General features: G+C 44.5%; 1 protein-coding gene across 4 annotated transcripts in view; it reads right to left on the reverse strand.

Annotated features, from left to right (window-relative positions):
* Positions 1-428: 428 nt before the first annotated feature.
* UNC13B (unc-13 homolog B) overlaps positions 429-23,172 on the reverse strand; it is a 260,259-nt gene continuing 237,515 nt past the window's right edge. For 2 of the 4 annotated variants that reach the window (XM_036260525.1, XM_036260524.1), the window contains 19 exons: positions 22,438-22,527; positions 21,978-22,106; positions 14,720-14,847; positions 14,005-14,090; positions 9,348-9,474; positions 9,029-9,125; positions 8,673-8,816; positions 8,275-8,352; positions 7,678-7,755; positions 7,353-7,441; positions 6,992-7,144; positions 6,743-6,866; positions 6,584-6,640; positions 6,305-6,385; positions 5,227-5,374; positions 3,692-3,748; positions 2,520-2,612; positions 2,180-2,339; positions 429-2,014 (listed from right to left, as the gene is read on the reverse strand). In XM_036260525.1, coding sequence (XP_036116418.1) covers positions 1,729-2,014; positions 2,180-2,339; positions 2,520-2,612; positions 3,692-3,748; positions 5,227-5,374; positions 6,305-6,385; positions 6,584-6,640; positions 6,743-6,866; positions 6,992-7,144; positions 7,353-7,441; positions 7,678-7,755; positions 8,275-8,352; positions 8,673-8,816; positions 9,029-9,125; positions 9,348-9,474; positions 14,005-14,090; positions 14,720-14,847; positions 21,978-22,106; positions 22,438-22,527 — 2,205 coding nt within the window. In that variant the 3' untranslated portion in view covers positions 429-1,728. The remainder of the gene's footprint in view (positions 2,015-2,179; positions 2,340-2,519; positions 2,613-3,691; positions 3,749-5,226; positions 5,375-6,304; positions 6,386-6,583; positions 6,641-6,742; positions 6,867-6,991; positions 7,145-7,352; positions 7,442-7,677; positions 7,756-8,274; positions 8,353-8,672; positions 8,817-9,028; positions 9,126-9,347; positions 9,475-14,004; positions 14,091-14,719; positions 14,848-21,977; positions 22,107-22,437; positions 22,528-23,172) is intronic. The other 2 variants (XM_036260527.1, XM_036260526.1) reach the window with 2 other exon arrangements.

Raw genomic sequence — 23,172 nt, forward strand, 5'->3', positions numbered from 1 at the left:
CCAGTAGGCCCCTGCCTAGTCCTTATGGCCCAGGCTATACCTAGAAGAAAAGTCTCATGATTCTAGAAAAGAAAAGACATAGCATGGAACAGTTTTCATTGACACGTCATCTACTTTTCTGGACCTTTGCAAGAAGCTGATGCCCTGGGTCCCACGATTCTGTCGACTGTTTGGTCTCAGGCCAAGGCCAAGATGGTAGCTCATTGGCTGCTTTACTTCTTGGTGCTCATCCAGAGCTGCTTTAGGCTCCACCACTTGCAGGGGTAGAGGTAGTGGGGAGTAAGGATAGGGGTGGGGTGGGAAGAGCAGCACAGGCCATTGGTCCAAAATATACCATTATGTAGGATAGTCATTTATATAGCTTTCCACACTTTAGCAGAATTACAAGACCCAAAAGGCTGCTATAAGATAATTTATTATAGACTAGCCAATAATCTCCTGTAACAATGGCACATATAATAATTAACAATAGCAAAGATGCTTAGTTTCTTGTTTAGTGTAATGACGAGTACAGCTGTGGACAATGCAGAGTCCTCAGAAAGTCCAGGAAGGAAGTCCAGGAAGGAAGTCCAGGAGGCTGCTACCAAGGATATTAAAGGACCATGTCACATTTCTGAGGAAAGGCCTGGGAAGTCCATATGATCCCTTGAAAGAGTTTGTCTCTGACCTCCTGGAGTGTTGAGGACCCCCTCCATCCAGCTTGTATAGAGGGATCACAGTCCAAGCTTCTTCTGGAGGACTCAACATCTATGAGGGGAATAGCAGCTGACCTAATGAGAGGGAGTGAGGTCAAAGGCTAGATTCTTTCTGTAAGGTGGAGGACAGCCAGAAGGCAGTGGCCGTAAATGAGAAGGACTCCTAGACTAATTTCCAAAATTACTGGCTTTGTTTGGGGCCTACCCAAGAAGAAAATCTAGTCCTCTCTCCTGGATCCTTCAACTAGCCCTCTGATGCACACACATAAGAACAGTCTCTCATATCCTGAAATATCACTCCCCTTCCTACAGGAGTGAGGTTGGGGGACTCCTGGGAAAGTAGCGTCTGGTGCTTGGGTTCCAAAGAATATTCTGCTCAAGGCTCTGAAGCACCATATGAACCTGCTTCTGTTCATGACAGATATAAACTGCGTGAGGGATTAGCATAGCTCATTTCTAGAAGGTATCTTGTTCAGTTTCAAAGCCTTGTTCTCACTGGAGCCACACAAAACCAGTGGATTTTGCTCAAGGGACAATCTGAATTGTATTCTGTGTGCTCCTGCCCTGGCTATACTACAATACAGGCCACAGGGCTCAGTGATACCTACAGGCTCAACTGACTACTTAGCTAGCCAGGCACAAGCTCCTGGCCCTCTAAACTTGTTCTAATGATTGGTACATAGGGATCCAACTGGATAAGGTGTGGTATGAAGAGGGGTAGAGGGGCCTGGGGTGGAGGTATGTCTACCAAGAATGGCTGACACTCTCAGAAACGTCTCTCCCTCTCTATGGAAAATCACCCTATGCAGTAACCTTCGCAGCCTAGTTCCTAGCACCACAGACCTGCTGGTCAGGGATTCATGACCCTTTGGGTAAAAAGTCAAATTCTCACCACCCCAAAATTTTCCTTCAATTTCTTTAACTCAAGGAGTCAGCCTCTTAACTATGAGGACCTAAGCTGGCTACACAGTAATTCCCACTGACCCTGATTTGTGGAACTGGTGCCATCTGGTTGGCACAGGAGCTTAGGTGCTCAGCTCCCCTCCTCCATGGAACGAGACTCTGATTTGAGCTTCACAAACTCTCGAGCCACTTCATCATTGCTCCTCTGAGACAGAATCCGGAGAATGGTCATGCCTGTCTCATCCATGTGGATCTTCCGGCCCAAGGGGCACCAGCAGGCACAGCTGCCCTTGGCTGCCACATCCCTCAGAGGCATCACAGCCAGCCCTAGAACACGATCCTCCCGGGCAAAGCAGTAATCTTTCACACATATTTGCAACTCATAGGCTTCTGGCCCCTCTTCATTTCCCAGGAGGCTGTGAGCACAGGGTAAGTGGAAGGTAGAAGGCCATAAATGAGGGAGTCTTCGACTGAATTCACCCCAGCTGCCACCCAGCCCACCCCTCCTCACTCCTCTTAAGTCTATTCTCCCAGTTCACCCCCATCCCAGAGTCCTGTGGGTCTCCCATCCCATAACTTACAAGTGAAATGTTTCATTGTACTTGGGGGCCCAGTTGTTACTTTTTGACTTGGTTGTGAACTTCCTCTTCTTATCACTTTGGTGTGGGCCAACCATGGTCACTTCCACAAAGGGTCGGAACATACCCGCTGTCTGCCACTTGAGGTCATTGGCAGCCACCACTGCCCAAACAAGGGAAACTTGTGAGGAATCCCATCAAGTGTTCCCAGTTCTTGAGCCCCAGGTGGCATTCCCCGTGGAAGAGGGTTAAGCTGGAGGGCTGGGTTAAGCAGCCTCTGCTTTTGACTGATTAGGCCACTGGGCAAGAAAAGGTCTGAGACCTATAGGCACATGCCACTTACCTTTCACTGTGACCTTATGCTCCCCAGTTCCAGGATGTGTAAACAAGTCCACCTGAATAGAGACTTCTCCAACAGGATCATCCACACCAGACCCTGAGGGACAGATGGAAAGATGATCCCCCACTGAAGACTATTTTAGGCCTAATTGTTCCAGATAAAACTGAGGAGTTAGGAGGCCACTGCCCTATACCCTAAAGTGAGAAGCAGTCACCCACAACAGCCACGGGGAAGTAAGCATGGGAGAAGTGAAAGAAAGAAGATAAAGAATGAGACTGTGTATTAAAATACAAGTTAGGCTGACAAGATGTTAGACAAAACTTCTTTCTTTTCTTTTTTTTTTTTTATCCTCACCTGAGGATATTTTTCCATTTTTTGTACAGATAGAGTGGGAGGGAGAGAGAGGAAGGGAGAGAGAGAGAGAAACATCGATGTGAAGGGACACATCGAGTGGCTACCACCCGCACGACCAACCAGGGCCGGGGACAAACTGCAACCGAAGTACGTGCCCTTAGCGGGAACCGAACCTGGGTCTCTCCGGACCGCAGGCCGACGCTCTAACCGCTGAGCCAAACTGGCCAGGGCAAAACTTCTTTCAGAATGCACCAGGAATCTCTCAGGTTCCTCTAATCTCTCCTATCTGCAGAATTTTTCACTGAAAGATGTTGGGGAAGGACAGTGCTGCCACCCTGTGTCTTTGTCTGGGAACTATGTCTACCCCATGGTCATAATGGAACAATGTGGGTCCCTTTTAGCCAAAAGCAGCAACCTCCCACCTATCCCTGAATTCCTGAAGGCCCTGCTTGGGAGGCTGTTCTGCACAGAAAGACTTTATCCTACTCAAATTTGGACCTCTCCACAAACAGCTCCTCAATCTCAATGTATGGCCAATTTTCAGGTTCCCCTCAGCAGAGGCCTCACTGTATTTTGAAAAAAATACCAGTACCTACCTTGCACCCCAGATAAAACGTCTTTGTCCTAAGGTGGGGGTAGGAATTCTGAGGACAGAACTATTGTTAATCCCATCTCAGACTGTATGAATACAATGCCCATCTCTGAGACTTGGGATAGAGCTTCTGAACTTTGACACCTAGTTCCCCCACTCCCAACATTCTAGGTCACCGGGTATAGTGTTAGTCCATGTTAGATGTATATCTGCATGGTGTATAACGTACCCTTTTCCGGCCGAATGTCCTCATTAGCAGTAAACCTAATACCTTTCCCATCATGCACTGAGCGAGGACAGGAAAGTCAAGAGGTAATAGCAGCAGTAGGACAGAGAAAGAAGAATCAGTTAGTGGTCTAAGGAGTTAATAGTCATTCAGAGCAATCTATACATATTCTCAGGGAGCACAGAGATGGGGTAGGGTAGACAGAGGAGTCAAAAAGCAAGGGTCAATGCCTGAATACCCCAAATTAGACTTCATGGGTCAAAGATCAATCAAATAATGGGCAGAAGCAGTAGAACATGAGAGTGAAGGTATCTAAGACCAGCGTGGCATAAAAGAGCAAGGCTGTAGGCTCTAATATCCTAGGCTCTGAAGTAATAAAGCAATGGGTAGAAAAATATACCTATAAACTCGGATCCTCCTTACAGTACCTACTCTTGCTCTTACCTTGTATCTGCCCATTCCAGCCTCTCCTCATCTTTATATTTAGCTTAAAGTTCAATATTTCTAAAAAGCCTTTCAGGATTAATTCAGATCCTCTCTAATGTTATAGATCTTTACATGTACTCAGCTCTGTAAAAGTTTTCTTTGATCCTTAAGCAAGGCTCATAATTTCTTTTGCTCTCTCTTCTTCCCACCCTAGACTTGAAATAAGAACAGATGTGGAAAATGGAGCAGTACTGCAGGCCTTATGTATATTTTCACCTTCCATCTAGTCCAGTCTAATTGCTTAGGTTCCTCTTGCCCTTCAGGTGAGCTCTATACTCCAGATCCATAGCTCAGTAAGGCCTAAGCCTTCCTACACCCTCCTCCACCAGCTTCGCTCCCCAGGAAGCAAGCCCAGGTTTCTCTAGAACAAGCAATGTACCTGAAGGTCCTTTCTGGGAGGGCCCTGCTCCAGGGCCAGGATCAGATATTAGCCGGGCCTATGCAGATATGTTTTGTTATGGAGAGTGTTATGGAGAGGCCTGACAGGAGGCAGGGAGGGGTTCTGAGGCCTGGAAGTCACTGGGAGAAAACCAGCTGCCTGGGTCTCCTATGTATTAGCATCACCCATGACGGTAGAGCTCAGCTATGCATGGGATCTGTATCCTTCCTTCAGCTGCTCCTATGGTCTGCCTCTCTTCTTGTCCACACTGGAGAATCTGGAAAGTCTTTTGTTTTGTATCCCCAGGACAACCTCCAACAAAGGTTCCCAAAGCTATGAGTCATCATGAGTGTCTCAACCACTCATTCTCCAGGCTTCCTTACAGATTTTTCCTACCAAACAGGGTATACTACTTGAGCTCAATAAACAAGCACTGGCCAGGCAATGTCTGGGGGGAAATATCCCAGGCACATTTCCCAGGTCCCTGATTCTCCTGTGTGGTATGGGTTTGGGGTGGGGGTAAATGTTAGGGTCTCTCAAGAAATCCTGGGGTCTGAGTTTGAAGGGATCTATGAAGTTCCTGGATCCTCCTATGGGCTAGAGGGCACTGACTCCCTAGGGGCAGAAATATATCAGGGAAGGGAGGTGGTGACTCAAAGCCTTTAGGCCTTACCTTGGGCAGTCTGTGAGCGCACAAAGGTCTTGATGAGTGTATCTGTGGTCTGTGTGTACAGAGACAGGGCATAGCGTAGGGACTGCAGATCTGGGCTCTTCTCCAGGAAGGTTTTCTTCAGCCCATTGCCTCCTGCATGAAAGTATTGCTGAAAGAAAAAAAGAGTACTTGCTACCACCTCATCCCCTTACAGAGAGGCAGCTCCCCAACACTGTCCTCAGAGAAATGACATCTGAGTGGAAGTTCAACGAAGATGCCAGAAGAAGATGATGAGGACAATAAGTCATTCAATAAACAACAAGATCAGGAATACCACATAGAGCCAGAGCCACAGTCTCTCAGGTGAAGAGTACTATTTGGGTGTCTGGCAGGAGGGGTAGGGGATGGCCATGTTACTGGATTGTGGTTTTCAAGGGTGGATCTATCTGGACAAGAAAAGATATTGGGATAGAAGCATTTCAGGCAGAGAGTAGTCAGAAGTGCTCTTTTACCCCTCTGAATCTTAGAGAACTTATGACATACCTCTCTAAAATGTCCTGAATCACAGTTCTGATGTGCCTGCCTTAATACTACCATATCAGATTATAACCACCTTGAGATTAGGAATGACATATGATTCTCTCTGTACCCTTCACAGTACATAGTGCCTGGGGCATGTTGCTTCATTATGGGTAGTAGAAAAAAAAAATCCTTTGAAAACCCAAATTACTTTATATGTAAGGGACAGAGGAAAATGTCAGCCAGATCTGGGGTATTAGGATCTGGAAGATTAATTCCCAGTGGAAAATATTAGGAATGGCAATGAAGAACTAAGTAAACTGCATGTGTGCAATTCAGAACCCAGGAATAAGTAAGTCTTCTAGGTCCATGGTAAGTCACCTGAGACCACATAGGAGATGCCTTTTTGGTTGCTCCCAAGTAGGAATATAGACATAGCAGAGAAAGAAACAGACATAAGAACCACATTCTTCTGATGTGAAGTGACAAGAGTCCAAGGGACACCTAGTCTGGCACAGTGAAATGCCAAGGCCAAGAAGGTGTGGTAGTAAGATTGTCTGGAGGCAGGAATGGTCTCCACCTTGATGGTGTCCAGGGCGAGGTCAAGGACAGCACACTGCTTTGGAGTAAGATTCCGTGTTTCCTCTCTCACCATGTGGTCCTGGAATGGCAGAGAAAGCAACAGCATCAGGACAGCTTGGGGCTGTCATGAAAATCTTGCTCTTACCTGCCAACCCACAGCTACATGTTCCGCTCCTTTCTCTCCTCTTCAGTCTCCAATGCTCAAATTTCCTTTCAAGTACCCCCCCCCCGCCCCCCGCCCCCCCAGCCTCAGAAGGACACCACACATCTAGAATACCTTGAGTTTGGAAAGATGGCTCAGCTCCTTCGCAGCAGTGAAGATCAGCTGGGTGCCCTGGGCAGAGAGGGATTCAGTCAAAAAAGAAGACTCCAAACTCAGGAGTGTAAAGCCAGGTAAGGGAGACAGCAGAAGGAAGTTGAAGGGAAGTGTCCTTACCGTCTGATCAGTGAGTGGGGGCAGAACAATCATCCTTTCCATTGTGTTCATTACCACCCGCCAGAGCTCCTTCAGTACACGCTTCAGGACCGTTTTCTCACATACAGTGGCAAAGAGGGTGAGGCTGCAGACCCAGGCAACAGGTAAGGCTGGTGTGGGTGAGTGAGAACTCCCCTCCCTGAGAGGCTGCTCTGTCTGATAGCCTCTGCCTTGCTTGTCCCAGAGGACAGTCCTGAGTACTATACTCACTTGCCATCCAGGAAGTCCATGAGAGGTCGGAGCACGCTATCTGCATCCTGAGCCACTGAGGCCCTGGCGTTAGGGGATGCATTCCCTGGGCCCCGAACCTGGCCCAGGATGTCAGCCATCTGTTTAATGCACTCATCAATCCGCACCTGGAAACTACATATGCACACACACACTGTCCCTGGAGCAGCACCAGCTATTTGATCCTACTCCAGAACACTCCTGGTGCAGCTCCAGCAGGGAGAGCCAATAGGAGGAGAGGGTAGATCTACATACCAGCTGGATGGACAGGTGTGGTGCAGGGGCTTTCAGATTGATCAGAGATCACATCTGGCTCTGAAAGTTGTGTTTTGGGGCCACTGACCTGTTTCCAAACACCATGCTGAGCTCATCCAGAACTGTATTCAGTTTCACCTGCAGCTCCTTCAGAGTGTCTGCAGCTTCAGGGTCCAACTGCATCCACAGGAGGTGGGCTTGGCTAAGCTGCTTCTCTTAACCTTTTCTCCCCTCCTGTGGCCCCACACTCCTCCCTCCCTTTCCCCCAATGCCTACTCAAATTTCTCAGCCCAAGCCAGCCCAGACCCCAAGCTAAACTCCTGGCCTATACCCAGAAGGAAAGGGTAGAGTTCTGTCATCAGAGAGCTTAAGAACAAAAGAAAAGTACAGCAACCCCAAATCTTAAGACCTACCTCCTTGCCTCCCATGGCCTCAAACATTTTCTCCAGCTGGACCCTCAGTTGCTGCATGTTGTTCATCAGGATGCAGGGCTTTGGGGATAGATGGAGCTGCTGAGTTTTGGCTCCTTTTATCACAGGACCTATCAACCTAGGGTTCTTCCCTCTCTCACACTACTCCAAAAGCCACAGGGAAGTTACAACAGGCATTACATATGTCTTTCCCTAAGCATTGAGATCTGGAACCAACTCAGACAATTCTCCATGAATGAAGACTAGAAGCAAATGTTTCTGTTTTTTGGCTCGGTGGTGGGCCCAAGGTGTTCATGGCATTATATGTTATAAGTCTTTGAATATCTCAACCTTTTTTTTTTTTTAAATTAAAAAAGAGACTAAGCAAAAGTCTAGCTTAGAGAATAAGGTACCAAATGGAGGCTCAGAGGAACTCCTAGTCAAGTTCTTATTATTCTATGGCATAATCTCAAGCAAAGCCCTTCTGGGAATCAGAAGTCAGGAGCATCACCCCACCCTCAGCTCTTAGGATAGCTTCAAAAGTAAGAATTCAAGTGTCTTCCATTCCCTTCTCCAAGGGTCCCAGGGCCTGACCCTCACCATTTTCTCCTTTGTGCAATAAGCTGGAAAGTTCTTTGATAAGATGTCTGCATACTGTATCAGCACCTTCCTGATGGTCTGAGAAAAGAGAAAAGGAAAGAACGAAAGAAGAGGGAACCCTTAGCTCTCTCCCCAGGATCTCGCCCGAGAGGTCACACCTCTCATCCTAGAACAATGCAACATAGAGGAAAAGTAGAATCTCGCAGAAAGGACAAAGCTCCCTCTTAATCCCAGCACTGAGACAAACCCATTTGTCTAACCTAGACACAAACAAAGGAGAATGGGGTAACCCCAGGTTTCACCCAAAGGCCACCCCAAAGAAGGGCTGAGCTCAGGCCTGTGACTAGGCTGTGAGTGTGGTGGTAGTAAGGGGTGGGGGATGGGAGGTTCACGGTCACCTTAGCAAATCTCCTCATGTAGTTGGCAAGGATGTTGGGGTCTGGGCATTCCAGCTTTCGGATGATCTCAAAGCTCTGGTTGAGCTGTGTGAAGACATCCACCACAGAGCAGGAAAAGAGTGCGTGTTCTGATGTCTGCTGGAACTAAGGAAGGCCACATACAGGGTCAGCATCTTCAGCCACTACCTTTCTCCAAGTTCATAGGTTTCTGCCCAGCACGGGTGGCTCACTGGCCCTCAATAGCCCTCCTTATGGACTCCACAGGTCAGGAGCAGCCAATCTATCTAAAACCCAGAAACATTTTCTGACAGCTAATTGCTGGCCTCAGCCCTGTGCAGCCCAAGCCCCTGACTTACCCCATCCTTCTTATCTCGTTCCAGGGCCCCATGCAGGAATTCCAGGGATACATCCTCATTCTCATCGAGCCATTGTAGGACAAATTGCTCAAACCACCTGCAGCCAGGAAAGAGAACTGGGGTTGAAGCTAGTTGTTGGCATATGCCATGTGCCTGACAGCTAGGGCATGGTTTGACACTTTTCTCTTTCTACAGCAGTGCCCAGAACAAGCGATCTCAATACTGGCTTGCTGAACCAAATTGAGGATACTGGCCCCGCCCACCCCCTAAGCCACAGGAACCCTTTCCCTTCCCTCTTAGTGCCCACTTGATGACTCACGCTGGGTACTCTGGCACCTGCCCCCGGAGGGCAGGCAGATCCCGCACATATTCATTGTGGAGCCACTTCACCTTGAAGTGTAGGTTCATGTAGTCAGCACTCTTACACAGCCGGTCTTTCTCATGCTCTAGTGATAGGGAAGGAGGCTGGGTCAGGTCCTGGCAATAGAGGCCCTGATTCCTGATTTTCCCAAGGCAGCAGATCCAGTAGGGCAGCTCTATCGTGTCCTATTAAAAGGGTGACTCCCAACCACCTCCTCATAGCATCTTCCCTCTACCAGTGAGTGCTCTGCTCTCTAAGAGCCTGGCCTAGATCTTCCTTTAGAGATGAAGCTAGACTCCCAGATAAGGCCTACAGTCTTCCTGCTCTGGCTTTTGGAAGTGCCACGTGAGGTACTGGCCTCTGGTGAAGAAGATAAGAAAGGAATGTGGGAGCTAATGCTGACTGGTGGAGAGACTGCCCAGGACTAGGGAGAGATGTCAGTTTTCCTGGGCTTTTCTAATCCTAGTAGCTTGAATGCAGGCTTAAAAATGCAGAGATGAGCAGTTGTACATGACATGACTGGGTCAATGAGTACACAAAGACAGGGAACACCAAAGTGGACTCAAGCTGACAGAAATTACACTTCAGCAACCATAGTGCAACAGAATCTCGATACAAACCAAAGGGCCCCAGAGCAGAGCTGAGACACTGTGAAAAATGAACTCTCAAAGAAGTCTGAAAATAACAATAGTCAGTTTGGAAACCATGGAAACACAGCCAGATGAAAGGGCTGTTACAGAAAATACGATGCTCATTGTGGACTTGAAAGGGTCCATAATCTCCAGCTGAACCTCCAGAGCCTTCTGGAAAATTTAGGACAAAGACCACCCATAGCTTGCCCAGAGAGTCTGGAGCACTGGCCATAATCACAGGTTCTCATCATCTACCCCCTTTATAGATGAAGCATTAGTTTGAATAATTAAAGCCAATTGTGTGTGCTTACATATAAAACAGTGTAAAAGCAAGCAAATGAGGGAAGAGTACTGAGCAACAGAGAAGGAAAGGTCACTGTCCTTGGGAACTCTATTGCTCAACTCTGAGTTGCTATGGGTGGACATCAAGGTCAAGGCAGAACATCTAGTCTAGGGCGGCTGGCCTTTCTGAATTAGTGCAGCAGACACTCAAGGAAGAAATGGGAGCCTGGTATGCAGCCTCAAAGGGCTCCAGGTCCCAAGAATTGCATCTCCCGACACTGTAGGCAGCACCATCTCAACCTGAAGTTAAATTTGCAGTCTACTCTATGAAGTAGTGAGCAGAAGAGGAAATGTCATAAGACTAGAGATAAAAGGACAACAATCAAAAGTTCTTACCACACAGAAAGAGAACTTTTCGTATACGAATAACAGTGGATGCTTGTGACAGAGCAGACACCAATGAACAATAAAGAAAGTGAAAATATCAGGGACATCAGAGACCCTCTTGGGGCTTGCCCCTTCCCTTCCACCCCCATACCCTGCTGTTCTTAACTGATGTAAGAATCTAGAAACATAAAAAGGTACCATCAGGAGGGTCTTCCCTCTTTCCTGTCCAGCAACCCACTGGAAGTGGAGGCAGTGCTGCTCCATCATTCTAGAGTTCCTTAATTGCTTTCTAGGGACCTTCAAGTTACTTTATTTACTTATGATTCTCACTTTCTCTGTAATTCACTGTACTCTGGTCCCCAAACCCCAATTTCTACATTAACTTCTGTGGTACAAAAACGAACAGGATGATTGCTGAAATACTGGTCACATTTTAAACTATTCTTACAAGTCCATGGAGTCATGGACCAGCAAAGTTGCTTGAGGTTATTGTTGAGGGGTGGTAGTGGGGCCATAGTTAATCTGCTAAAAGGGGCAATCATGCCCCTGACTTCCAAATTCCTCCTCTGTTCGTCTTTCATCCTTGGGGAATTCTTTCAACCTCATGATTTCAACTATTCACTTGCTGATCATCTTCCCCAAATCTCTCTTTGGTTCTGGTAATGTCTATATAAGACTTTGATGGAACATCTCACTTTGCCCGGATTTACCTCTAGACCCCATCTTTCACCATCTTAGCAACTCCAGCTGAAGTTGAATAGCATATATACACTAACCTTACCCTCTTGTTCAATGCTAAGAATCACCCTCAATTCTTCCTTCTTCCTCTTTATTCACATATCCCTGCTGATTTCACTTCCAAAACTTCTCTGGAATCTATCCATTTCTTTCTACTCACACTATTACCTAAGCTGCATTACCACCATCTCTAACTTGGATTATTACAATAGTCTCCAAATTGGACATTCCTCCTACAATCCATTCTCCATACTGTAGCGAGAATGAGTGGCCTTTCTACTTTATAAATCTGTTCATGTCAATCCCTTGCTTAACATACTTCAGCGTATTTCTTTTTTATTTTATTTTATTTATTTATTTATTTATTTATTTATTTATTTATTTATTTTTATTGTTTGGAGAAAGAGGAAGGGAGAGGGAGAGAGAGATGAAAACACTGATGAGAGAGAACACTGACTGGTCACCTCCTGCATGCCCCCCACTGGGGATTAGGCCCACAACCTGGCCATGTGCCTTGACCGGGAATTGAACCAGCGACCTCTTGGTGCATGGGTGCAACGCTCAACCACTGAGCCACACCAGCCGGGCTTACCAACTTCTTCAAGATTGAGTCCAAAAGCCTAAACATGGCTTATAACCTTTATGATCTGGCTCTGTCCTACTTCTCTGTCCTCATCTCTCACTTGCCTCTTCCCCTATACCCTAAGTGTTAGTCACACTGAACTATCAGTTCCACAGAGCATGCCAGCTCACGCTAGAACATATTGTATCCTCTGCCTAAAATGATCTGTCTCCCTTTCCTATCATTACTGCCCTCCTTCCCCACTGACTGTCCTATCATCCTTTAGGTTTCAATTTATGCATCACATCCTCCAGGAAGCCTTCCCAGGTCTGGGTTACATGGTTCTCTTAGCACCCTAGGTTTATTCCTTTTGTGGCATTTATAACTTTGACTTATAACTGCCAATTTCTGTCTGTTGTCTAGACTTGTTTGTGAGCTTGTCAAGGGCTGGGGCTATGCCTCATTCATCTCATTGGGGCTCCAGAAACTAGCACAGTACCTGACACAAAGAAAATGCTCAATAAATACTTAGTGAATGGGGGTGAGAATTTACTGCAATAAGCACAAAGAAACTTTGTTCTATATTTTAATTGGGATAGTAGTTACACAGGTGTGTTTATTTGTCAAAACTACTCAAATTGCACTCGTACAGTGTTTTTACTTTATTGTATATAAATTATACCTCAACAAAGTTGACTTAAAAATAATATTGGGTGAGTGAAAGCATTTTCACAAAATCAGCACTATTCTTTTATCATCCCAGTCTCCAAACTTTCCCCCTTCTCTTGCCCTCCACATTCTAACAAACACTAAGTCCTGGACAACTTCCTTTCAATGTCTATCACAGCCCATTCTTCCCTCTCCATTTCTCTGCTCTAATCCTAGTCCCATCCTCTCACTTAACTAAGATTAAGTGCTGAGCAAATGCCAGGCAGTATGCTAAGTATGTTGCACACACTTCAGTTACTTTATCAGCTCAATGAAATAAATGCTATCATCACTCCCATTTTACAGATAAGAAAATGGGAGCTCATAAAAATTAAGTTAACTCAGTCTAAGATCACATTGCAGAGTAGGAAGTGAAACTGCGATTTGAAACTAAATCAACATTAGTTTTCTCTTAAAGCAGTTTTCAATCCTTTTGTGTTTGTTTTAAACATTAGCATAACTCCCCTTTCAAAAGAAATCTCACCTAGAACCCCATATAAGATTGATAAAAGCAGAGCTGATATTTAGCTGGTAAAGGGCCTGAAGCCCACCTTCCCAGTTTCCCCTTCACACTTAGCTCCTGAGATACCTCTGTTTGAAACCTCTGCCCCACCTCACACTCTTTCTCTTGTGGGATTCACTTTTCAAAGGTATTTTTCTGCCCCCCCTCCTCCCAATTCCACTATCAAGAACTGGGACCATCAGGCTCTCCAAGTGCTACCTGGAGAAGAGGGACAAGTGACCTCCTCAATGGCCTGATAGGCTGCCTCCTGCACGCACCCTACTGGGGATTGAGCCCACAACCTGGGCATATGTCCTGACCGGGAATTGAACCACGACTTCTCAGTCCATGGGACGACACTCAATCCACCGAGCCACACCAGCCGGGCCAGAACTTTCAAGGAAAGCCAGGCCAGGTGGTGTAAGAAAATAATCTTATCTATATATTTAAGGGTCTATGATTCTTTAAAACTGTAATGATAAGTTTCACAAGACTCTTCTCCAGGGAGTGGGCTACTTGTGAACACCCAGATGGGAGGAGCTTATTTCTGAGCTGGGAAAGTCTTAAACTGGCAAAAGCTGGAAGAAGAAACCTACATCCACACAGCCATTTCTATTATTCTTTTGGCTGAAGCTTTGCCCACCCAAGACCTCCTGAGGCCTATCACTCACTATGCCTGGAATTCCTCTAATTTCTCACTGTACCATTCACCCTGACCTTCCAGTTGTCTGGGAAAGGAAAGAGACAGTAAACAAGGTGCTTGGACAAGAGGCCTTCAGCCCACTGTCTTGGGCACACCCTTACCCTCCAGTGCATATTTCATGTCTTGGGCAAAAAGCTGCCACATCACTTCTGCGCTGACTTTTCCCACATTCAACTCCTGAGGAAACCTGGATGATGGAAGAAGCCACAGTCAGTAAACAAGGCAAAAACCATTTGATTTGATTGATTCCAAGGCTAATGTGCTTAATTTTTGGAGGTCATATTGAAGACAAGAGAAGCCTAGGAAACAGGGGTAGTAGGCTCAATCTGGAGAAAGGGGGCTCAGGGACCAGTGGTAGAACAAATAGGGGCAGAGAATCCCCTCAGGCAAAGTGGGCCCAGGGAAAGGATGCCCAAAAGGCAGGGAAGTGAGGTCCAGAGAAGGGTTGAGACTGGAAGGCACACACAAGCTAAATAAGCTGGAGAAGAAAGGGTAAGAGGTGGGCTATAAGATGGCCCACTTTATTCACAGCAGATAGATATATACACACATGGTCTCTGGATCCCCTGGGACTCCTATTCCTAAAGGCCTCTCACTCCAGGAAGGCTGGTGCAGTTTGGGCAGGGCCCCCCATTATGTTTCCACACCTGTCTCCAGAAACAGCTACCCAGACAGATACAAGGGACAGAGGGACAGATGGACGGACAGGAGGAAGAGATGGCACTGCAAACATATAGAAATAGGAAAGAAAGAAGCTGTTAGACAGACGAACAAACCAACCACAAGCCAGACAGGGCCAAGTGGGGCAATACTCACTGGTTCAGAACGAGTGTGTATGAATTCTTATCTTCCTCTATGATTGACACAATGAGTGTGATAAGTTTGGGCCAGAAATCCAGGTTCCGAATGCTGGGCCCTTGTTCCTCTGCAGGTAGTTCTTGCTTCTTTTTCCAGAGGAGATAGTTATAGACAGTGAGAGTCAGAATAGAATGTGAAGAGTGTCTCTAATCTTCCTCTCTTTCCCTTCCCCAAGTTCCTTTCTCCAGAATCAAGTACCCTTTCTAGAGTCTGTCTTCCACAAGACCGCCCCTGTTATGTCAGAAGTGACTACTGGGAGGTCCTTGGACACAAAGAGTTCATCCCTGAAAACTTTTCTCCCCAGTTCCAGGGCACTGATCTGATAAGCTTGGTCAAACTTGGAGACATAAAGATGCCTGTACCCCTTCCTCAGAAGCTATAAGTATTGTGACTCCTTGACCAAAGTAAGCAGCCCCTCCAATCTCACTAAGTAAGTCTATTTGCACGTGATCCACACTTACAACCTTCCTCTGATACCACCCCCACCCACACACATATATACATACACATCTGAGCTCTGAAAAGCTACTTCTAGTTTTGCAGGAGCTACGGAATAGACCTAGCAGGTTGGTCTAACCTTCATTGGGTTAGGACTTCACTTACCCCTGGAATGTCATTAAGTTCTTAAGAAAGAACTGCATCTAGAAAGCTATTTGCCTAGCTGAGTAAGAAAAGGCCCTTGGGAGCCAAGAATACCCAGAGAGGAAAGGACATTGTCTTTAATAAATGGTGCTGGGAAAACTGGAAATTCACATGCAAAAGAATGAAATTGGATCCCTATCTTACACCACTCTATCTTATCTCACAAAAATTAACTTGAATGGGTTAAGGACTTAAATGTAAGATCTGAAACTATAAAACTCCTAGAAGAAAACACAAGGAAAATACTCTTTGACATCAGCCTTGGCAAAGATTTTTTTGATATGACACCTAAAGCACAAACAGCAGCAGAAATCAGTAAGTGGAATTACATTACCCTAAAAAGTTTCTGTACAGCAAAAGAAATAATCAACAAAATGAAAAAGCAACCTATGAAATGGGACAAAATACTTTCTGAGGGTGATATTAGAAATATATAAGGAACTCATACAATTCAATAGCAAAAAAGTTTTTGCTTAATAAATGGGCAGAGGACTTAAATAAACATTTCTCCAGAGAAAGCTTACAAATGCTCAACAAGTACATGAAGAAGTACTCAATAATACTAATCATCAGGGAAATGCAAATCCAAACCACAGTACGATGTTACCTCATACCAGCTAGAATCAAAATTATAAAAAAGATAAGAGATAACAAATGCTGGCCGGGATATGATGAAAAGGAAACCCTGATGCACTGTTGATGGCAAGGTAAACTGGTACAGCCACTATGGAAAACAGCATGGAGATGTCTCAAAAAAATGAAAACAGATGACCCAGCAATCCCACTTCTAAGTATATATTCAAAGAAAATAAAATCACTATCTTGAAGAGATCTGCACCCACCCTGTTTACTGCAGCATTATTCATAAGAGCCAAGACACAGATAAAGAAAATGTGGTATATAAACACAATGAATTATGCAGCCATAAAAAAGAAGGAAATCTTGTGTCCTTCATAAAAACATGTGTGGACCTTGAAGACATTATGCTAAGCTAAATAAGTCAGACAGAGAAAGACAAATTCTGTTGGTAGAAATGTAAATTGATGGGAATGTATAAGCTCATATATATGTGGAATCTAAAACATTTAACTCATAAAAACAGCGAGTAGAATGGTCGCCAAGAGCTAAGGGGTGGGAGGAATGGGGAGATGTTGGTCGAAGAGTACAAACTTTCAGTTATAAGATGATTAAATTCTGGGGATCTAAGGCACAGAATGATAACTATAGTTAACAACACTATATTGCATATTTCAAAGATGCTATGAGAGTAGAGGTTTAATATTCTCACCATAACAACATTAGAGGTAATTATATGAGGGTTGTGTTAACTAACCTTATTGTAGTAAACTTTCATAATATATATGTGTTATCAAATCATCACATTGTTCACCTTAAACTTACACAATGTTATATGTAACTTATATTTCAATAAAACTGCGGGGAAAAGGCCTTGGTTGGGAAAAGGTAAATAAATACAATGGGCCATGGCCGGTTTGGCTCAGCGGTTAGAGCGTCGGCCTGCAGTCCAGAGAAACACAATGGTGCATTCAGGAAAGGAGAAGCAACTCTACATTCAGACCCCAAACAGGACAAGTAGGGGCCACCAGAGAGAGGATGGAATGAATATTTATCTCCTACTGGGACAAAAACAAAGTTGTAACCAGTCAGAAAGATAGGGACAGAGCTTTTTTTTTTTTTTATCATCACCCAAGGACATTTTTCCACTTTTTGTTCAGATAGAGTGGGAAGGAGAGAGAGAGAGAGAAACATCGACGTGAAAGGGACACATTAAGTGGTTGCCACTTGCACGACCCAACCAGGGCCGGGGACAAACCGCAACCGAGGCATGTGCCCTCAGCGGAAACTGAACCCGGGTCTCTCTGGACCGCAGGCCGACGCTCTAACCGCTGAGCCAAACTGGCCAGGGCAGGACAGAGCTTTTATGTGGGATGCCATATGTCACCACAAAGTCTTCACAAGTCCTTAATTAGCCTGCATTACCAGGAAGTAACTAGAAAACAGGACAGAATCCACTAAATGTGGATTATGCCTCCTTAATATCACTGAAATACAGCTCTCCCTTTAACATTTTCTGCCACTACCCTGGCTCAGGCTCTTATCATTCAAGCATCTCCCAACTGGTCTTTGACCTTCAAAGATCTCTCTTTTACAGTTGTTGGTGGGCTTTCTGCAAGGAAAATCTCACTATTCTCTGCCTTTTAATAAAGTTCCAACTCCATAGCTTAACACAAAAGTCCTTCAAACTATGACCTCTCTCTAAACTTCATACTTTACCATTTCTCTTTTGTTGCAGCCATTACCACATCACTACCACCACTTATTTTTAGTACTTATTACGTGGTAGGCACTCTGCTAAGAACTTTATATGCATTATCTAATTTAATCCTTCTAACAACTCCATTGGGTAGAAGTTATCACTGGTTTCATTTTATAGATGAGGAGACTGAAGGACAGTGAGGTTCCATAACTTGCCCAAGGTCACGTAGCTATAAATAATAGAACCAAGACTTGATCCTAGATAACCGAACTTCAAAGCCTGACACTGTAACTACCCTAATTAAATTGCTTATAGTTCTCTAAATTGACATACTCATTCACAATTCTGTGCCTCTGAACATTCTATTTCCTCTATATGGTGTTCCCTTCCTCCCTGGTCCCTTTCTTTAACTAATTCCTACTCATTCCTTAAAATTCAGGTTGAGCTTTACTTTCCTGAGTTCTCCTTGATATCCCTGGGTCTGGTTAGATGCCTCTCTTCTGAGCTCCCAGAGCACCCTCTGTGAACCTCTGGTATAGATGTAATAGACAACTACAACTACAATAAAATGTAGTAACAATAGAAAAATAAAAACCAATAAATGTAGTAATTGCCCCCACCTTCACTAAACAATGAGCTCCCCCCAAGGCAGAGATGTGTCTTAATCAACTTTACATTCCTAGTGCTCAGTTTGTTAAAGGAATGGATGGATGAATGAATGAGCCAATGACTGAAGGTCAGTAGAGGGAAATTAAAAAAGATACCAAGGGGCTAGCCGGTGTGGCTCAATGGTTGAGCACTGACCCATGCACCAAGAAGTTGCCGGTTCGATTCCCAGTCAGGGCACATGCCCAGGTTGTGGGCCTGATCCCCAGTGGGGGGCATGCAGGAGGCGGCCAATCAATGTTCTCTCTCATCAATGTTTCTATCTCTCTCTCCCTCTCTCTTTCTCTCTCTCTAAAAATCAATAAAGGAAAATTTTGTTTTAAAAAAGATACCAAGGATGCCCTGACCTGTGTTGCTCAGTGGTTAAAACATTGGCCCATGCACCAAAGGGTTACGGGTTTGATTCCTGGTCAAGGACATGTACCTGGGTTGAAGGTTCAATCCTCGTCCTAATTGGGGTGCATGTGGGAAGCAGCCAATCGATGTGCCTCTCCCACATCAGTGTTTCTCTTCCCATTCCCCCTCCCTCCTTCCATCCCTTCCTGTCTCTCTAAAATTCAATGGAAAAAATATATCCTTGGGTGAGGATCAACAACAAAAAGATACCAACGGTTTACTTCAATGTGAATAATGAATAGTGAGCCCGGCCAGTCTGGCTCAGTGGATTGAGCATTGTCCCATGGACTGAGAGTCCCGGTTCGATTTCCAGTCACAGCACATACCCAGGTTTTAGGCTCAATCCCCAGCAGAGGGTGTGCAGGAGGTAGCCGATCGATGTATCTCTCTCACATCGATGTTTCTCTCTCTCTCCCTTCCTCTCTAAAAAAAACCCCCAAAACCAATAAACACATAATAAAAAATAATAATAATGAATAGCGAGAAAATGAGAATGAAAGTAAAAAAAAAATAGTAAGCAGAATTCAAAAGCTAAAGAAAGTCCCTGAATAGTTTCGTAAGCCCCATTTCAAAGCCCCATTTCATGGTAGGGAATAGAGACCAAATATTCAGACAGATCCCTGCACAGATAAAAGATCAAAGTTAAGAAGAGTGTTTTCCCCCAACCAGAGAGAATCCATAGATGGATAACAGAGAAGTCCAGAGTGTGGCAAGCTAAACAAACGCCCCAGGAAAACATCCCATGGACTTCAGAAATTTTTACAAACCTCAGAAGGAGGAAGCCTTAAAGACAGGGCTGGCACATTTGGAAATGTAAGGAAACAGTGTGAACAAGATTTTAGTCTTTACTAAGGTGCTCCTAGGAAGCACTTCAAATTGGGTGCATTATATTTGACAAAGGTGGCAAAAGCATACAGTGGAGTAAGAACAGCCTCTTTAATAAATGGTGCTGGGAAAATTGGACAGCTACTTGCAGAAAAATTAAACTAGACCATCAACTTATACCCTATACGAGAATAAACTCAAAATGGATAAAAGACTTAAATGTAACTTATGAATATATAAAAATCCCAGAAGAGACTGTAGGCAACAAAATTTCAGACATCATATGCAGCAGAATTTTTACTGACACATCACCTAAGACAACAGAAACAAAGGAGAAAATGAACACATGGGACTACATCTCTGCACAGCGAAAGATACAATAATCAAAACAGAAAGGCTACCCACTGTATGGGAGAGCATACCTGCCAATGATATATCAGATAAGGGGTTAATTTCCAATACATATAGAGTGTTCACACAACTCCACAAAAGGAAGACAAAGAATCCAATTAAAAAATGGGCAGAGGAACTAAATAGACACCTCTCCAAACAGGACATACAAATGGCTAAGAAACATATGAAGAAATGCTCATCATCACTAATCATCAGAGAGATGCAAAATAAAACAACAATGAGGTATCACCTCACACCTGTCAGAATGGCCGCCATCAACAAATCATCAAACAAGTGTTGGCGAGGGTGTGGAGAAAAGGGGACTCTAATACACTGCTGGTGGGAATGCAGATTGGTGCAGCCACTATGGAAAACAATATGGTGTTACCTCAAAAAATTAAAAATTGATCTTCCATTTGATCCAGTGATCCCACTTCTAGGAATATACCCTAAGAAGCCTAAAACACCAATCAGAAAGAATATATGTACCCCCATGTTTGTAGCAGCACTATTTACAATAGCTAAGATCTGGAAACAACCCAAGTGTCCATCAGTAGACGAATGGATTAAAAAGCTGTGGTACATATACACAATGGAGTACTACGCAGCTATATAGAACGAAAAATCTCTTATCCTTTGAGACTACATGGAGGGATCTTGAAAGTATCATCCTAAGTGAAACAAGCCAAACAGAGAAAGACAAGTTTCATATCATCTCACTTATTTGTGGAATATAATGAACATAACAGTCTGAGGAATGGGGTAGTCCCAGAGACGCGGAAGCGGGGTACAGACTGACAATCCCCTAAAGAGGGGGGTGGTGGGGGAGAGATAAACCACAGAACTTATATGCATGTATGCATGAACAGTGGACATGGACAACAATCTGGGGACAGGGTGGGGAGGGAGAGGGAGGGGGGAATCAGTGGGGGGAAAAGGAGAAACATCTGTAACAAAAATTAATTAGTAAAAAAAAAAAAGAAAGAAAAAAAAAATTGGGTGCATTCACTAAAGGGTAAACATGAAAGAGATTTAGTTTGTCTTCCCATCATCTGCTGTTCAAATCTGATTGCTTTTCAAGGTCTATCTCAAATGTTGCTTGTTTTATGTAGCTTTCCCCAATATCTGATCAAGTGTGAATTCTTCCTCCTTGGAATCTTCCCTCAATTTTATCCCTCTTTCAATGCCGTCATAACAGATTGTTTTGATTGGAGTTATACATATGCTCATGAGACTATAAACTAACTAAAGGAGCATTATGCTTTCCTCAGATGTGGCCCAGAACAAACATTCAATACATATTTGTTGGACTGAAGGGAATCTATTCTGCAAATATGTGGTCTACAAGACACTGCTAAGACAAGAACTGTGAGTAATTAGACACAGAAGAAGGCCCTGGCTTTGAAATGAGAGGAAAAAAAGATACTATTTAAAAGATTCAGAAAAATGTACAAATTTACCAGGTGTACTAAGTTAGGATGCTAGCCTAAAACAGGTGAAGTAGCTCAACCTTACAGAAGAACAGGGTCAGCTACGATATTCAGTTGATCAATATATCTCAGAAGACCATGCAGTGCAGACAGAAGTGTTCAAAGGGAAAAGTTAAACTTTCATTAGCCAGTAGACAGCTACAGATCTCAAAGAAAGCAAACTGAAACATAGAGGAATGCATATGAGTCAGAATAAAATTAATCTTGGAGGAGAAAAAGAGACTCTGGGATGGACTGTGAATTCACCTACTCACCCTCTGAAACTGCTCACATTTTGGTCACTTTCTTTAGCACCAAACTAAAACTTACTGTTGCCATTTCTGTTCAACTCAATTATGTCACATCTGGTCTAATAGTCTCTGTCCATCAACAAATGTCTCACATGGTCTAGATGGTTCAAATCCTACAAAACTCATTCACCCTCAAGAACATTAAGGACCCTGTCCTGAACTCCCTTACACTACAACCACAGCAAAGGAAAGCTAAGGCTCCAAGAGCCACTGACAGCTGGTCCCAAACCTCTTACCAGCTGATACTGGTGGCTGTATAAGTCATGGCAGTTGTTGAAGATATACTCATATGTAGAGTTCAAACAGGCCTTCACACAGTCCTTTACCACCTGGCTGGCTCTTGGAGGGCTCTGCAGTTCTTGTACCTGCCAATTAATAAAAGAAATATGGGTCCAGAGTCCTGTTTACCTGGGTCAGATCTCCTCCTAGAACTACCTCCAAATTATTCCAGAGTCCTTCATCCCTCTATGGGTTCCTGGACCTTGCCCTGGATTGAAATTGCCAAGATAGCTGGTGGGGAGAACTGCCAAGCACATTCTTGTTGACCCATGGTCTTTACCGAAGTAATCCAGGGAACAGATAGATATATGGAAATGTGGGCTTAGAGATTATGATTCCTGTAGCCTCACACTGTGCCAAATGATTCTTATTCTCCATATCCCCGTGGCCAGGTCCCCAGACCAGTTCATCTCTTACCTTCATCCTGAAGAAAGTGATGCTGGTCAGCAAATCCACTGTGGACTTTAAGTCCTGAAGCCGCTCAGGACTCCCAGCAGGGAAATTATTCTGTTGTAAATCAAGCAAATGTAAGAAAGGAACAGAAAAATATGAAAGCTTGCCCTTCCAGAAGCAATTAAATCAAAAGCTTCCCTAACTACTACCCACTGGAATTTCCCCTAGTTGAGATGGACAAAAAGCTGTAATACCACAGGTCTCCCTCTCTTTTCCACTGACAGACAGGCCTTACCAAAAGCAGGGGTTGATAATCCCCAGCCCAGAAAGCAACATTTCCTACCCCAACCCTAATTCCCATGCAATGTGTGTGCATTTGCACAAATGAACACAGACACACACATAAATTCACACACACACACACACACACACACACCTTTCACCTTTCTTGGGTGAAGATTCTTACACCCAAACAGTGAGTTCTTTAAAAGTTACAGTCTAACTGTATATCTTGGAATATAAGTGTAGCCACACTACAGGCCAAACTGAGATCCAAGACCTGTACTTTCTGTATAGTGGGCCCCAGCTATTCCTCTGTTCTGGAGCTAGTAGATGGCAGAGCTCTGAGCAGAATGCTTTCAGAGTGAGTTTCTTAGGACCTTCCCGCCAGGCCTCACTTCATTTCCTTTGGCATGAGTTTTGGGAAGAAGCTGCCAAGGACAGCTGCAGGAAGATGTTGAGCCATTCTCCAATTTAAGG

This window comes from Molossus molossus, unplaced genomic scaffold, assembly GCF_014108415.1.
Source record: "Molossus molossus isolate mMolMol1 unplaced genomic scaffold, mMolMol1.p scaffold_m16_p_14, whole genome shotgun sequence".
Lineage (NCBI taxonomy): Eukaryota > Metazoa > Chordata > Mammalia > Chiroptera > Molossidae > Molossus > Molossus molossus.